Source organism: Mchenga conophoros, linkage group LG13, assembly GCF_057382185.1.
Source record: "Mchenga conophoros isolate Kocher_MC1m ecotype Shallow Benthic linkage group LG13, M_conophoros_male_GT1.1, whole genome shotgun sequence".
Lineage (NCBI taxonomy): Eukaryota > Metazoa > Chordata > Actinopteri > Cichliformes > Cichlidae > Mchenga > Mchenga conophoros.
The window spans coordinates 32898952-32916807 of NC_140538.1; the positions used below are offsets into that span (position 1 = coordinate 32898952).

Here is a 17856-nt window from a genome sequence, read left to right on the forward strand (position 1 = left end):
GATTAAACACAGATTATAATAAGAGATGATTGATCAGTGTGTAAGATGCAGTGACGTCATCACTGTACACAGAGTGAAGATGGAGGCTACAGATTTGATCCTGATCTGTGACATCATCACTGCCTCCATCCTGATATATTGACGACTGAATGACTGTAAACAAAGCAGCAAACTAACATCAGTCTGGGATTTAGCTTTTCTACAAACATGAACACCTGCAGATTACTTCTCTCCTCTGAGCTTTGACAGATTTTACTTTATGAGTCAGAGTATCAGTCACTTGGTTCAGGTGCAGCAGGAGGGGAGGGTCAGAGAATCTGTTACCATGGCAACTGACTCAGTTAGCTTTAATGGTCTTTCTGGAACAGAAAACTAGTTTTCCTCATCTCGGAGTTAACAAACTCAGATTTTATTGGTTTTACTTTAAGGAACCAGTCAGTCACAGATATGTTGTAAATTCCTGTCTTACAGATTCATCCAATTTGTGACCTTTTACTCAATTAGCCGGGTTTTTTTTTTTTTTATCAAATCAATCAGTTTTGTCTTGTGGAAACTTGGCAATCAATAACTGATCAGGACAAAATAAACAAAACAAATTTTTATTCTGGCAAATACAAAAAGGTAAAAATTCACTTTATTAGACACTACTTCAGAATAAATGCCTTTAAACAGGAAACAAAAGTAGGAAGTTTCAACAATAAAAGTCCTGAAATCTTTATTTCAACAAAACTTTATGTATTCAAAGCTTGTTAACAGCAGTCCAGTGTTACTAACGGCTGACTTAATCACACGATCACCTTTACAGGAACAGTTTGAATTTAAGGCTTCTTCTTTTGTGGTACTACCCAGGTTTGTCTTCAGCCTTCTGTGATGACATCACATTTGATGTCACAGACCGGAAGTTGTTTATTCAGAAAATTATCAGCCGATTGATGGAGGTTAAGTACTGGTGATCCTCGGACCGCCCGCAGAGAACCTGAACTCTGTTCTAGGAAGCACTAAGCGGTAAAGTCGGTAGGTCAAAGGTCACATTGGTTTCTAAACATTCATCGAAGCAGCCTAGGGTGGAACTTCGTCACATGACCCCGAACAAGCAAAAAAACAAAACAAAATACACAAACAGAAAGTGGCTTCCGTGCTGTTGTACGTTCCCAGTTTACAACAGAATGCCTTGTTTCAGTTACGATGGCAATGACATCAGAGGAGGAAGAGGAAGAAGAAGGCACATCTGAAGAAAGTTGGTCCTGTAACACCTGGTGTAAGCTCCCCACCCTCCCCTTGCAGGCTTCAGTAGCTGAATTTAACCTTCTCGATGTCGGCGATCAGATTCCTGGCCAGGTAGATCCCCACCATCTGCTCAGAGACACATCAGCCAGTAAGTACTCAGGCAGACAGGTACACAGATAGCACTACTTCAAAGTACCACCAGAGTTCAGATGAGCTGATGAAAGCACAAGTTGTGCAGGTGAGTTTATAACAGATTATAAACACAGGTGTTGTAAAGAAATACACCTGATGAGGAGTGAATCTAACAGAGTGAGCAGGTGAGAGCAGAGACGGCTGAGTGGACTCTGTGGGATCGTTTAGCTGTGACAGCAGAGGTGGGCTCAGGTCATTACAAGCACCTAACACATACACCTGACAGCTGGAACCACTGGAGAAGCCACATTTCCACCTGTTCTTCTTCTTCTTTATCTAAATCCCTGCAGGTAGAATCGCACTCACCTGACCACGACTTTCTAAAGTCCAAAAGTCCTGAGTTAACTGAGAGAACAATTTCAGCTTTTAGACCAACACGAGCTTGTTCTGAATTTGATGGAAGCCACACATCTTTAAAAAGTTCTAAAGAGAAACAGCTGGAGGAACATTTAACAGATAATCATGATAATTTTCAGCAGGTGGGTCACATGATCGGGTATATCAATCAATCAAAATTTATTTATATAGCACATTTTTAAAGACCGAAGTACACCAAAGTGCTTTCCAGTAAAATCATGATACAGATAAAAAAATAAAAATCACAATATAAAATATAAATTACAGCTATAAATAAAATATAAAATAATTACATAATCTAAATGCAAAGCCAGATGTAAATTACCCTAATTCGCCTTGAATGCCAGGTTAAACAAATACGTTTTTAAACGTGATTTAAAAGACTGAATGGAATCTGATGCGCGAATATGAAGAGGAAGAGTATTCCATAACCTGGGTGCAGCAACGGCAAAGGCACGGTCTCCTCTGGTCTTCAGCCGAGACCTAGGTTGCACTAAGAGCAGTTGGCCCGATGATCTTAGTGCTCTCTGAGGGCTATACAGACAGAGGAGATCAGCTAGGTAGTCAGGTGCCATATTGTTTAGAATTTTATAAGTAAACAATAAAATTTTAAAATCAATTCGGTATTTAATAGGAAGCCAGTGTAAATTTGCCAGAACAGGGGTGATAGAATCGTACTTTCTAGTGCCAGTCAAGAGACGTGCTGCGGCATTTTGGACCAGCTGCAAACGCTGAAGAAGAGAAGATTGTAGGCCCAAGTAGAGAGAATTACAATAATCCAGTCTTGAAGTGATGAAAGCATGAATGAGTTTCTCCAGATCTTTGTGAGGTATGTAAGGTTTAGCCTTAGAAATTAGGCGTAGTTGGTGAAAGCTGGTTTTTACCACAGTAAGCGATTGTGGCTCAAGAGTTGGGAGTTCGCCTTGTAATCGGAAGGTTGCCGGTTCGAGCCCCGGCTTGGACAGTCTCGGTCGTTGTGTCCTTGGGCAAGACACTTCACCCACTGCCTACTGGTGGTGGTCAGAGGGCCCGGTGGCGCCAGTGTCCGGCAGCCTCGCCTCTGTCAGTGCGCCCCAGGGTGGCTGTGGCTACAATGTAGCTTGCCATCACCAGTGTGTGAATGTGTGTGTGAATGGGTGGATGACTGGATATGTAAAGCGCTTTGGGGTCCTTAGGGACTAGTAAAGCGCTATATAAATACAGGCCATTTACCATTTACAGTAGAGACCTGTTTATCTAGTTTGAAGGAGCTATCCATGAAAACTCCAAGATTCCTAGCAGCATCAGTGAGGTGGTTAGCAACAGGCCCGAATGTGCCAGTCAGTTGTCCCAGAGGCATATTTCTATCAAAAACAATAATTTCTGTCTTCTTTTCATTTAAAGTAAGAAAGTTACGTAAAGAGCATATTAGAGAGGCAGAGCTTGCCCACTGTGAAAACTACACATCACTGTGAACATCTAATCATCTACAGAACATGACTTCATCAAAATACCCTGGAGGCCTCCCTGGAGGGATGAGGCTGATGACTGATCCTCAGGCAGCACTGCGTTAAAAACCGACATAATTCTGAGATGGAAACCAGTCACCCTGCACATCTGGAAAGGCTCCATCAGTGCAGAAAAGTACAAACCGGTTCTAGAGCCACATCTGCTCTGTCCAGATGCGTTCTTCAGGAAGGCCTTCATGTCCGATCAGGACCATGCTAAACTGCATCTATTCAAGCAGCACGGCTCTGCAAAAGAAGAGTCCGGCTGCTGAACCTGCCCGACTGCAGTCCAGAGCTTTTATACCAACAACAGGACGAAGCAGAGCGAGAGAGACTGCTCAGCTCACAGACCAGATATTGTCGAAACGGTGAAATGATTTTCTCAGTTTGATGGTTTTCTGTTCTTTTGTGAATAAAATAGGAGTTTATGAGGGTTGGGTTGCTCTGTCAGACACCTGAACCACACATATGTGGATATTCGCACAAACAGCAATTTGTGTTTTGGGGCCCTTTGGATCTCGCCAATCTACCTGAAAGCCATCTGTGACACTTCAGAACGTCGAGAAAAACAGCCAGGTGAATGAATCGCCTGCTGCAAACCTCCAAAGGATGTGAAAGTTGTTCAGGAAGCCTCCAGCAGTGGGAACTTATCAGGTCAAAGTTCTGACGCTGATAAAACCCTGAGCCTTCTCACAGAGTAAAAGATGTTTGCTTACCTGCAGCAGGGAGATGACTACGAAGACGATGGCTACCGTGTACAGATTTCTCGGCAACCAGTCCTCCAACGCCGCAATGCAGCCTTTGGTGTAGATATGCTTACTCCACTCTGACTGCACAGGAACCCGAGAACATCAGAGAACGTTAGGCTGTGAGGTTCTCAATGGAACATGCAACTTATTTATACAAGTCTATTCCTCTGTCAGCAGCTGGGATGCCACATCGGCCTCATGTTATATCTGCTCACCTGTCCAGCAGGTGTTAAATGACACCACAGGAAGTGACCTCACCTGGTTGCGCCTCACGTCATAGCCACACTGAGTGTTCATCACCAAGTCCTGAAACAGATGGCAGGTTAACGGTTTGATTTCCTGCACCGATCAGAACTGATTATTGATCAACTCACAGCAGGATCTTGGATGCAGCAGGAGAACGGAACGCCGCACTTCTCTCTGCTACGGTTATTCTCGTCGCAGCTGAAGTACACGTTCTGGTTCCAGTCCTGCGGGGTCTGAGCGCCACAGCAGGCGTTCTGCGTGAGAATAGTTCCAAAGGTAAGACCCCAAAGAACTAAAAGCTGAAAGTTCCTCTATAAAGAAATAGTTCTCAAGGTTTTTTCCCCGGTACTAAAGGGAACAGATGTTTTACCATCCTCTGCACAGAGTCGATGAGGTTCTGCAGGTCGATGTCGTCTCTGTACCCCTTGATGTTTTCCAGGAAGAACTCGTTGATCCATGCTCTGACCTGACTTTGGAAAACCACCACCAGCACTGCCGCCGTCAGCTCCAGGAAGAAGATCAAGCCAATCACACCTGAGAACTGATCACAAGAACCACACAGAACATTTCAACATTGAAAATCTGATGCACAGCAGGAAGTTTCCAGCTTAAAATGTGTTCACGTACAAACTTCAGCAGACAGATGTTTTCCCTCAGCGCTCCCACGCAGCCAGCAAACCCCAGGACGAAGGTGATGCCACCAACTGCCAGAACCAACCAAACTGGGTCGAACCCGTGCACCCGGGTTACCTGGGTTAGGTCCATCAGCACTCCCTGTGAACCAGCAGAGAAAGCCTCATGTAGTCTGCAGCAACCATCACAGCAAAGTGGTTTCAGCTGACCGTGGTGAAATCGTTTTTTGTTTTTCCCCAAACTATGAATCAAATTTGGTGCTCCAGCCGAGTTTTGGTCACAGCAGGAAAATGTTTGTGAAGATGGCTGTAAATCAGGGCCTCGAGGGCCGGTGTCCTGCAGGTTTTAGACATCACCTTCAGTCAACGCACCTGAATCAAATGACGAATTCATTACCAGGGTTCTGGAGAATTTCAAGACATGTTGAGGAGGTCATTTAACCATTTGAATCAGCAGACACGTCTAAACCTGCAGGACACTGAGCCTTGAGGCCTGGAGTTCCCCACCCCTGATCTAGATGGAGTCACCTGTTATTACAGGATTGGTCGGCGTGGAAACAGGCAAAACCAACCCCCGACACCTAAAAGTCAAAGCCGTTGATCAGCTGTTCTTCGCATTGTCATCTAAAAGCTTGCAGTTTGAGAAAACAAACTGTGGTCTAAGTCATTTCAGTAGAAACAGCCTAGACTTAAAGTTTTCATGTGTTGATGACCAGTGTTGGTCAAGTTACTTGAAAAAAGTAATCAGTAACTAATTACTGATTACTCCCCCAAAAAAGTAATCCGGTTACTTTACTGATTACTTATTTTCAAAAGTAATTAATTACTTAGTTACTTTTTAAAAACACGATTTACAACCTGAACAGGTGATAAAGTGATACATCTTTCAGCCCAATTCTACTTTTTCTGCATAATCCATCATACAAATGTAATCAAATGGAAAAGTCTCTTTTTTTAAACTTGTTTTATCAGTTTTAATCTTTTAACTTTATGCATCAAGCAAACATTAAATTATCTGCAACATTCTCTGACTTGAATAAATTAGTTTAACATTTAAACCTATTTTCTGCACATTCCAGCACATAAAATAAAATATTTTTGTGTTTACACTCAGTCTTTCAAATAGATGCAAGTAAAACACAACAGACAATAAATAAAGTCAAAGACTCAGCGGTCCTGTTGCTCTATTTTCACCTGTAAAGCAGGAGTGGGGTAGGTGGAGGTGTGCCGCGGTCAGTGGAAGAATCCGCGAGTTTCCCATTACCTCGTTGCGCACTCGGTGCTTGCTTGGAAGTTTAGCGGTTTTTTTCGCTGTAAAAAGTTTTCTTCCCACGCACAACGGATGCTAATGGTTTTGTCACTTTTTATGGGATCAAACTCAAAGTAAGGTCAGTACTTCCACGCTTTAAACGCTGCACGCTCATACTCTCTCCGCACTCGATATATGATCCATTGTTGATCTGCACACAGCTGTTGTCACCAACGTCGCACTTGCTTACGTCACTGTCATGAGACATTCTCGCAAAAAAATCACGGTTTTAGTAACGCAGTAACGCAGCGTTCCTACGGGAAAGTAACGGTAATCTAATTACCGATTTTGCAATAGTAATCCCTTACTTTACTCGTTACTTGAAAAAAGTAATCAGATTACAGTAACGCGTTACTTGTAACTTGTAACGTTACTTGTAACGCGTTACTGCCCATCTCTGTTGATGACTCATCGCGAGACTTACACTTGCTCTCAGCAAGACAAAGACTGAGACCACACCCCTCAGCGTCACTCACCTTCTCACTCCATGCCCAGAAACCTGCTGCAATGAAGGCAATGCCAGCCAGCTGCAACACAGACACACCAGCAATTAAACAGAGCCACGGAAACAAGACTCAACTGACCAACGTTTAGACCGATCCCACCCTGCTGAATTAATTCCAGATGTTTTACATGTGACCACACAGTGTCTGATTGGCTGACTGCAGCAGACCAACCAAACTCATATAAACATGTCACAGACAAGAAGTGTTGGACAGACTGAACCTCACACAATCTCATCTGTTAACCCCACACTTCCTCTAAACAGGAAGCGAGTGACCTCACTTCCTGTCACCCATGGGCAGACAGGAAACAGAGTGTCTAGTTTAGCTCAGTGAAAGTCTGTACAGGAAACAGCACAGACACAGGAAATCTCTTTAGCTCTGTTCTCTTGTTATTGTTCTGTTCTGGTGTGTGCAGAACCTCTGCTGTATCTGCATGCTGCCAGCAGGGGGCAATGGTCTCCCATACTCATGTACCTTCTACTACTTCATTTTTTTTTTTTTTATCTTTTTGTCATGGAAAACAAACGGCATCATGCCATTGAGGTCAGACAAGAGGAACAGGTGATAGATGTGTGAAACTCACCCAGAAGATAATATTGTAGCTGAACATCAGGTATTTGTAGCAGCAGTTGATCTCAGCATTCTCATAGCGATAGTAATACATCTGAGAAAGAATCCACACACTATAACCAAACAGGAAGTGATGCGCTGAAGTTCTGAGAAAACAGGAAACAGAGTCTGTCATAGTTTACTCAAACAGAAAATAGTTTCATGTAAGGAGCTCACTGCAGATGCGACATGTGACTGTCAGGTTACATCAAAGAATTTAACATCATCAGTCAGAGCGCCACACTGACCCACGCACAGATGTGCCATCACTGCTATTCACCTGGGGTCCGTTCTTCGTACCTCGCTTACTACATCCAAGATCAAATCATCGCGCTAACTTTGAGCTCGCTATTCCGGTTCTCCGAACACACCTGTTGTTGACGATTAGTACAGCTGGATGAAGTAATGTGAGATCACTGGGTGGCTTAACAGGGGCTACGCATCGATAGTAGAAACATTGATCGGCAACCCTTTGATTGGTCGGCGAAAATGTCGAAGGAGCGCGCTCAGTATTTTTCGGCAGCAGAGCAAGAACTCTTGATTGAGGGATTTCAGGAGTTTCAGAGTTTAATTAAAACGCAAGGGAACACTGCAAAGGCTGCAAAAGCAAGGAGAGAGGGCTGGCAGAAAGTTGCTGACAAATTAAACTCGTAAGTAATTTAATAATAACAATAATAATGGAGTGGATTTACATCTCCCACCCCATGCAGCAGACTGTGACAGCACTGAGCAGCTCCTTCAGTGGGAGACTGCGGCACCCACGGTGTGGGACGGAGAGATTTCGCAGGTCTTTCCTCCCCACTGCTGTCAGACTCCATAATAAAGACTTTAACTGATCAAGCACACACATCCATACATATGCAATAATACTAAGTGCAATAATCCTTTCTGTCATCGTTGTATTTTTACTCAGTTGTATATAGTATTTGTATTTGTATTCTATTTTTATCTTATTGTATATTTATTTTATTGTATTCTACTGTATATAGTATTTTATTCTATTCTGTACAGTTGTGTACTGTATTTATTCTTATTGTATTCTAATTTTTGCCTCATAACTTTTGCACTGTCCACTTCCTGCTGTGACAAAACAAATTTCCCACGTGTGGGACTAATAAAGGTTATCTTATCTTATCTTATCGCGCTTTTCAAGGCACCCAAAGCGATTTACAATGCCACTATCCAGTCACTCTCACATTCACACACTGGTGGAGGCAGCTACAGTTGTAGCCACAGCTGCCCTGGGGCAGACTGACAGAAGCCAGGCTGCCATATCGCGCCATCGGCCCCTCTGGCCAACACCAGTAGGCGGTAGGGTAGATTATATTATATTATATTACATTATATCCTCTTTCACATTAGAGCCACAACAGGACCCACTAGAACATGGGAACAAGTAAAAGTGAAATATAAGAATATTCTACAGAATGGTAATATTTATCACTTATATTGCTTTTAGTCTCTTGCAAAGAGACCCTGAAATAATCTGTTTGTTTATAACAGCAACCAAGGGCAGAGCAAAAAAAGACAGGTGGTGGTCCTGCACCCCCTCGTCAACAAGTTGGTTAAGTAAATAATACCCTCAAGGGAAAATCGATATCTCTCTATGAGCACACTGTCGCGCTGAGCTAAAGGAGCTTGTCTATCCCGCAATATACGCTGAATTCTGAAAACTCTCCTTATCAATCTTGCACCTTCCGCAATGGGTGGCTCGCGTATACGGACAGGACATGGCTGCGACAGGCTTCCCAAATCCACCTTCGCTTTTATAGCCGTGGTCTCTCATCTTGATTACATGAAGTAATTTACTATTACTACTCTAAAATATGAATTACATCTGAAATAATCAAATACATGACATAGAATGATTAATAGTATGTATCTGTATGAAATCAATAAAAGGATCAAGTACTGCATTATCTTTAGTTACATTGATAATATGTATAAATGAAGCGGACATACCTGAGTGGGCGCGATCTAATCCTGTTTACATAAAGTAAGCCTGCTCCCAAGCAGGTTTACGCTTACGGATCTGTTGCTATGACAGCAAGTCCCGGATGAGCTTCGGAGAACCGAACGATCCAAGATCACGCGAAATCGTCAACAATCAAATCCAGCTAACTTACTTAGCGAGGTACGAAGAACGGACCCCTGGTCCAGGCTGTGTGGACAGCTGACAGTCAGGTGACGAGTTTTCAGACGTAAGTGGTTAAGGTCAGGGGTCAGAGATATTTTGGCTTAACGGGAAGTTAGATGCTTTCAGAATAAAGGTTTACAACAGTATCAAGATTCTTTATTTGTCACATGCATAGTTATACGAGCACAACACGCAGTGAAATCAATACCAGTGTCACACACAGCTCCCACCCACTAACAGCTGAAGTCGACACAGTTCGTCACACTGAACAACACTTTAAGAGGAAGTTCAGATGTCAGTAAAGCTCCCGTTTCAACAACACTGAAGTATTAAACAGTCACACAAACGTTAACTTGGTCGGCGTACATGTTAGCATTAGCTGTTTAACTGTTAGCAGTGACCCCATAATCACATTGGCCATCTGTTACCATTAACGTACAGTTAGCAGACTTATCGCAGCTGAACGGGTCGTGGATGCAATGAGGGCAGAGCAGCCAATCAGACGCTTTCAGGCCTGACGAGCAGAGCCGAGCGAGGCTGCAGGCGGACGTGGACTTTTCTATTTTAACATCGTTTATTAAAATGTTTTTGTAGCAGCTGTAAGGTCAGTTTTAAAATGCTCGCAGTCATCAGTTCAATCGTTCACAGTGAGCGCTCTGTTATACATCTTCTTTATTTCAGCATAAATAACGCCGCTCTCCATCCATACTTAGCCCTTGCCCATAATGCTCTTCTTCTACAATAAATAAATGATTCGGATGTGTTACTTCTTGTGTTTAATCTAACGAATAAATTGGAGCTTTTTTGAGAAACGACGTCTTCGTCGTTACTTGTTTCACAGGGCGGGCTGAAGACAGCAGATGTGACCCTCCAATCGGTCTGATTGGATTCGGGTTAAAGTTTATTGATCAGGTCTTTTCACACTGCACTGATAGGGGTTTTATTGATCACAGTCCAATCACACTGAAGTTTAATAAACTGGCAAACTATTCCCTGTCTGGTCTTATTGATCAGTGATGAGTTCCGGTGATGAGTAATTGATCAGTTACTGAGTTCAGCTCAGGCTGACCTGTAATTCCTAATTAATCGATTATCAACCCACGTCAATCCGCAGAGCATCGATTATTGCCCACCATTCGTCAGTTTGCCATCATATTATTGACTGGTCTATTACTCAGTTTTGGTATCGACAAACAGGAAGTTCCTGATGCTAAATGTTAGCACGGAAAAGCTAAGGAAGAGACACAACGTATAAAAGCAGAAGCGAGCTCCTCCCGAAACTCACCTCCGATCACTGACCAATAGATCCTTCTCCCGCTCCGATCTCTAATCGATAATGTTTTAACTTTGAGTTGAGAGCCGAACTTCCTTTTCTTCCGCTGTTAACGCACTTCCTCTTCTTCTGTGGTGCAACAGGGGACAGAGTGAATCAGTGACACCTGCTAGAGGAGAAGAGAACTGCAACAACAAACGCCTGAAATCTGCGTTAACGCACCAACTGTTAATTTATACTGAGCACTGAAAAGGTTTTACACAACCGCGCAGAGAGCGAGAGAATAGAATAGAAGCGAATATTCCACTAAGGAACTAGAAGTTAATTTGGAGAACCAGCTTCAACAAAACAACGTTGGTGAAGTCTGGAGAGGCCTCAGAACCATCTCGGGCCACAAACAGCAGAACTCTCTGCCTGGGAGGGATGTGAGGTGGGCAAATGAACTGAATCATTTCTTCAACAGATTTGATTCAGCCATGAGGCAGTCTACAACATCGGCTGCAGACTCACCCACCCCCACTGCTGCTGTTCCACCTCAGACACTTCACACCTCCTCTATTCACCCTGCTCACTCCCCCCCACCCCCAACTGCAGCATCCAATACACACTCAACACAAGGCTCCAGCCTGTCTCTCTCAACCACCCAGGTTAGGAGGGAACTGAGGAGGATTAATGGCAAGAAGGCAGCGGGTCCAGATGGCATCAGCTCGAGGGTCGTCAGGTCCTGCGCGGACCAACTGTGTGGGGTGATGGAGCACCTCTTCAACCTGAGCCTGAGGTTGGGAAGAGTCCCACAGCTCTGGAAAACCTCCTGTGTTGTACCAGTGCCAAAGACTTCACGCCCCAAGGACCTCAACAGCTACAGGCCGGTGGCTCTGACATCCCACCTGATGAAGACCCTGGAGCGGTTGGTCCTGGCTCAGCTTCAGCACCTAATAAGCTCATCACTGGACCCACTTCAGTTTGCCTACCAGCCTGGCATTGGAGCGGATGATGCCGTCATTCACCTCCTACATCGTTCCCTCGCTCACCTGGAGACCGCTGGAAGCACTGTGAGAATCATGTTCTTTGATTTCTCCAGTGCCTTCAACACCATTCTTCCCTCGGTTCTAAAGGACAAGCTGGTGAACTCTGGAGTGGACCATCACCTCACTACCTGGATCCTGGACTACCTCACCGACCGACCACAGTATGTGAGGACTCAGGGCTGTGTGTCGGACAGGGTCGTCTGCAGTACGGGGGCCCCACAGGGAACGGTTCTGGCTCCGTTCCTCTTCACCATCTACACTGCAGACTTCTCCCACAATTCCACCCAGTGCTTCCTGCAGAAGTTCTCTGATGACTCTGCAATAGTCGGCCTCATCACTGATGGGGACGACAAGGAGTACAGAGGTCTGACCCAAGACTTTGTGGACTGGTGCCAGCTGAACTACCTCCAGATCAACACCAGTAAAACCAAGGAACTGGTGGTAGACTTCCGCAGGCACAAGCATTCTCCACTGCAACCACTGAACATCCAAGGTATGGACATTGAGGCTGTGGACAGCTACAGGTACCTTGGTGTTCATCTGAACAATAGACTGGACTGGACTCATAACTCAGACGCCCTCTACAGGAAAGGGCAGAGCAGGTTGTACCTGCTGCGGAGACTCAGGTCGTTTGGAGTGGAGGGCCCACTCCTGAAGACCTTCTATGACTCTGTTGTGGCTTCTGCTATCTTTTATGGTGTGGTCTGCTGGGGCGGCAGCATCTCTGCTGGGGACAGGAAGAGACTGAACAGGCTGATCCGAAGGGCCAGCTCTGTTCTAGGATGCCCTCTGGACCCAGTGGAGGTGGTGAGTGACAGGAGAACGGCGGCTAAGCTGTCATCCCTGATGGACAACATCTCCCACCCCATGCAGCAGACTGTGACAGCACTGAGCAGCTCCTTCAGTGGGAGACTGCGGCACCCACGGTGTGGGACGGAGAGATTTCGCAGGTCTTTCCTCCCCACTGCTGTCAGACTCCATAATAAAGACTTTAACTGATCAAGCACACACATCCATACATATGCAATAATCCTTTCTGTCATCGTTGTATTTTTACTCAGTTGTATATAGTATTTGTATTTGTATTCTATTTTTATCTTATTGTATATTTATTTTATTTTATTCTATTCTGTACAGTTGTGTACTGTATTTATTCTTATTGTATTCTAATTTTTGCCTCATAACTTTTGCACTGTCCACTTCCTGCTGTGACAAAACAAATTTCCCACGTGTGGGACTAATAAAGCTTATCTTATCTTATCTTATCTTATCTTATCTTATTTAGAAAAGCGACAAAATATTTCAAAATATATACTAGAGATGGCACGATACTACTTTTTTATGTCCGATACCGATATCATAAATTTGGATATCTGCCGATACCGATATGAATCTGATATAGTGTTTTTTAATCAACAAAACTGTTTTTTAAATATCTTGCTGCATTTTGTATAAGTTCATACTCAAGTTTAAAACAACAACTACACTAAAGCTATTCTGTTATACCTGTATGCAAAAAAAAAAAATTCATAGTTCAGCAATACTGATCAATCTAATAAACTTAAACCTACACCATCCTCCCTATTCTGGTATTTTAAAGAGTACTTAGCATAAATATTAAGCAACCTAACTAATAGGGTTCCAACTCCCAGCAACAACAAAAATAAATAAATAAAAAATGGGGAACCACCCCTCACGCTCCACCTCATGATGCTTAATCAACGTAATCAACCTTGATGTGATGCAGTGCACAGAAAATGCACAGAAATCAATTATTTTTCAAGAAATATTAAATAGATTCAACATCTTTCTTCAACAAAATTGCAGACTGCACAGATGGTACCTTCCCAAAGGAAAAAGTACTATAGCTTACTAGGGTATATATATATATATATTAGACTTAACAGTTACTATATACAGTAATGGACTTCTATTCATTTTGCATCAAATTAAAACTTTGGGTGTCAGATAATTATTTATTAAAAGCTAGACATTTTAAATGAGAATAAGAAAGAAAAGTATGTCTTTGTGCCCCCTTTTCCCTGTTAATGCCCTATCGGCCCCCCTGGCTAAACTTTGCTAGATCCGCCCCTGCACAGTTACCAGCCGTCAGCTGTAGAAAAAGATCCTCGAGTAGAAAGTAATATTAAATAAATTCTAACAACAGCTGATCAAGCTTAAACGTGCTGCTGTTGTTCAGCCGCTGGTTTCCAGCCTCATCAGCAGCCAGGTTTATAACCACAAAGGAGTCCAAACGAAGAATGAGCTCTGCAAACTAGATAGGAAATCTGAAAAACTCTGCAGGAAGTCTTGAAACTGCAAAAACTGAAGTTGTGATCTCTTCCCCTCAGTTTTAAAAGTGTTGTTGTTGTTGTTTTGCCTCACTGCTCCTTATGTTCTTGTGTTTATTTTCAGTCAGACTTTAAGACCACCGAAATGATCACATGACTGGAACAGAAATTAGGTGATAGAGGAGTTTATTGATCGTATAATTATGAATTATTTGAAACACTCGGAACCCCAAAGAGCGGATAAATTTGTTTCTTTGTTTTTACTTGAGGCCCTAATGGATGAATGGGTTGCTAAATTTGGGAAAGAACTGACATGTATGTAAGTGGCATGTATGTTTTGACACCCTGTAGCGTAACCATGACAACAGCCAATCAGAGCTGCCTACTAATGTTTTTCATGGCCACGATTAACTTCCTGTCAGGCTGTCATGGTAATATGTCACATATCACTTATTTGAGGCCTTTGCCTTGCTGTTGCCAAGGAAACAGTGGCCTGGTGCTTTCTGTTGTCATGGTTACCGATGGTCAGCTGTGAGGATCAGCTGCAGTTTTGAAAAAACAATAACACAAACATAAAGTGTGTGTGTGTGTTCCTGTCTAGCTATCTTTCTGAGCACTGAAATCTGCATTCTACTATACTTGTGTGAACCAGCAGTCATTTGTGAGGACACACACACCGGTCCTTTTTGAGGCTCAAAATGTGGTGTCAGGGTTACAATTAGATTATGGTTAGGTATAGGGTAAGGGTTAGGGTTAGACATTCATTTTAATGGTTAGGATTAGGGTAAGGGGCTAGGGAAACCATTATGTCAATGAAGGTCCTCACTAAGATAGCTGAAAGGGCTTGTGTGTGTGTGTGTGTGTGTGTGTGTGTGTGTGTGTGTGTGTGTGTGTGTGTGTGTGTGATCTCTTACCCTGACATCTTGCTTCAAGCATCCTGTCACCATCTCCATGGCAACAGAGGGAGAACTATGGCACGCAGCAGCTTTGGAAGAACAAATGTGTGTAACATTTTAAAAAATCCTCCTCATTTTATTTTGAAAATCTCCTCCTGATCAATATTTCTAATGAACTCTATTTCAGAACCTTTCAGAATCTCACCAAATAAAAGATGAGTAGAAAATGTGTGTGTGTCTTTCAAAGGTGTGTGTGAATAGAAACCTGCGTGTCCAAACTGAAAGCAGGATGTGTGTGTCTGAGCAGATGTGAAGGTCGTCAGATTAAAAGCGTGTTGAATGAATCAGACATGTTCATCGCCTCCGTGTGTGACATCATCAGTTTTTATTTGAGGGGAAACTCTTGGCTCAACTCCAGACACACCTGAGCTCAGTTAGCCCATTTAACCTCCGGGTGGGCTCAGGCTTTATTTAGCCCTGCACTGTCCCGATGATGATGGTGATGACGTTTGGTTCTTTCTAATGACCCCTGACCCCTCCTGAGGGCCGAATCCCTCAAAGGAGGTGTGAAGTGAGCGACACCTGAGGCTCTCCAGCCTCTCCGGGCTTTTGGACCGTTTTCCAGTCCTGTGGGAATCTTCGTGACTCTGAGCTGCAGAGATTCGAGGCTGCAGTTCTGTGGATGAAAATGACTGAAAATAGAAGCTGCTGTTCCGCAGAGAGCAGCTGAACTCACTAAGCGTGCTCACTGAGTGTGCTCACTGAGTCATATCTCCAAACCTATGAGCATGCTACACTCACTGCAGCTGCTTCACTGAAATCACTGTGCGTCTAGTAAAAAAACATCAATTTTATCGTTCACAGCTGCTTCTAGGTCTAATTGACAAACTTACTTTCATTCAATAAGCTGATTGAGGTCAAAGTTCAGCAGAGAGGTTGATCTTATTTTAATTTTGTTTTTGTGGTTTTATTTTTTGGCAGCTCTTCACCAAACAAGAGCATTTAATGAAGGTTTTAAATTAATTCATGCTTTGATTTGAATTATAATTGCTTTGTATTTATTAGAATTTTTATTAAGGTGGCTGCAATGAAACCATCGGGTTTTTTCAGGTGTGTTGGTTCACTGTAGACCAGGTTTGTTCTATCAAGCAGAACTCGGATCTGTTCTTGGTGAATGTTGGACTTTTTCAGGCTTTCTAAGTGCAGCCAAGCGATGGAGGGTGAAGGGGGGAGGGTTTGATGGTCTCAGAATCTCTCTGATGCGGTTCTGTTGGTCCATCAGATGGTGATCTCCAGTAGGCAGTGAGGCAGTACACAGGAATAACAATGAAGTGTCCCGTCCAGGTCAGCACGCCTCCTCAGGGCTCTAGAGTGCGACCAATTTGGTCACAAATGCGACCAAATTTTTCAGTGGTGCGACTAAAAAAAGATATTTGGTTGCACCTGTGCGACCAAATGTTCCGGTAGCAAAAAACAAAAAATCTGCAACCTTCCCTGTGGTCAACAACAGACACACATTATGCCCCTATCGTGGACTAAACCAATCAGAGATAGTAAGGGGCGGGACCTCTCTGATTGGCCGTGGTCCAGTTGAAAGTGCAGGTGGAAGTGGGAGGTGAGTAGCTTGAATAAAGCGATATCAATTCATTAAATCCTGACTTTTAAATATAACAGTGTTTTGCCAGAAATGCCAGATTCTCAGATTAAAGCTCACAAAACCATTTCAACAACAACCAAACAGCAAATGAGAGCAGGTACACGGACTCCACACAAAGACGTAAACACAGACCCGACGCATCAGAATCAGCTTTGTCTTTCTAGGCTTTCTCACCCGACGGCCCGTAGACGGACACGCTGTCGGAGCTTAGCGATCCTGATGCGTCCGGTACGCGCTGTGATTACGTCTTTTTGCGCTGATTCTGAGCTGCAGGTTTTGTCTCTCCAACCAAAATTGAACAAGAACACTGAGAGTAGTAGTTCTAAAACAGCTGGGTTTATTTGAGGAGTTTCCATCAGGTTTCAGAGCCCATCACAGCACAGAAACAGCTTTAGTGAAGGTTACAGGTGATCTTCTTATGGCTTCTGATCTCTCGCCTCTGTCATTGCGCCCCAGGGCAGCTGTGGCTACAATGTAGCTTGCCATTGCCAGTGTGTGAATGTGTCTGTGAATGACTGAATGTAGTGTAAAGTGCTTTGGGGTCCTTAGGGACTGAGTAAAGCGCTATACAAATACAGGCCATTTGCCATTTACCATCTCAGACTGGATTATAGATGGCAGACAGTTGGTGTCGTAAGCCCCACCCTCTGTTCAAAGATGGTTGTTCACAGTGGACATGCTTCCTTCACTCCATCTGTCTTCTCTGTCCAACATGTGGGCATTCTCAAAGAGTGACCTTTGACCTTTAGATGCAGATGAACAGCTGGCTGTTTGCTGTCTCAGATACTATATCCATTCATGAGAAACTGAAGGGGTTACCACAGACTGGATAAAAAATCTGCAGGAAGTTATTCCTGAAGACTGGGTGATGCTGGTGTTTATTCTCCCCACAGAATCATTTTACATTTGCTGATGTTTCTGCAAAACAAAAGACTGAAAGGTTCCTGTGCCTCGTCTCTATCTGCAGACCCGGCTAATAATAAGCTGAACTCTGCTCCTGTCTCTGATCAGCCACGTCCTTCAGAGATGCTCGACACGCTGCGTTCTTGTGAGAACTCACACACTCCGTGAATGTTTTCTCTGATTTAAGATTTGGAGTCACACGGCAAGAGGCGATGAACCACGCGTGATTCATCACAAACTCGCTTTATTGTGACGACCTTCCCGCCTCCTCGCTGCTCTCGTCTACTTCCAGCTCGCTCGGTTTGTTAACAGATGATTTAGAAAGAGTTTTTTTAAACTCAAAGAGAGGAGCTGATC

General features: G+C 43.6%; 1 protein-coding gene across 5 annotated transcripts; it reads right to left on the reverse strand.

The window, feature by feature from the left end:
- Nucleotides 1-583: 583 nt before the first annotated feature.
- On the reverse strand, nucleotides 584-10891 carry tspan14 (tetraspanin 14). 5 transcript variants are annotated; one of them, XM_085243040.1, is made up of 9 exons: nucleotides 10737-10891; nucleotides 7289-7421; nucleotides 6676-6726; nucleotides 4886-5032; nucleotides 4629-4799; nucleotides 4387-4512; nucleotides 4271-4318; nucleotides 3980-4093; nucleotides 584-1353 (listed from the first exon to the last, which is right to left on the reverse strand). In XM_085243040.1, exons 2-9 carry the CDS (start codon nucleotides 7367-7369, stop codon nucleotides 1288-1290), a joined length of 804 nt encoding a protein of 267 aa, XP_085099166.1. In that variant the 5' UTR covers nucleotides 7370-7421; nucleotides 10737-10891; the 3' UTR covers nucleotides 584-1287. The 5 variants fall into 5 exon arrangements, with proteins under 5 accessions (XP_085099166.1, XP_085099169.1, XP_085099167.1 ...); XM_085243043.1 differs by having other exon boundaries at nucleotides 7289-7369; nucleotides 10737-10882; XM_085243041.1 differs by lacking the exon at nucleotides 10737-10891 and adding an exon at nucleotides 9277-9493.
- Between the last annotated feature and the right edge of the window lie 6965 nt (nucleotides 10892-17856).

Coding starts and splice junctions, on each gene's coding strand:
- tspan14 (XM_085243040.1), bottom strand. CDS start 7,369: ATGTATTACTATCGCTATGAGAATGCTGAGATCAACTGCTGCTACAAA. Junction 4,094..4,270: donor ATGACGTGAGGCGCAACCAG/GTGAGGTCACTT, acceptor GTTCCTGTGCAG/TCAGAGTGGAGTAAGCATAT. Junction 1,354..3,979: donor TAGTCATCTCCCTGCTGCAG/GTAAGCAAACAT, acceptor GTCTCTGAGCAG/ATGGTGGGGATCTACCTGGC.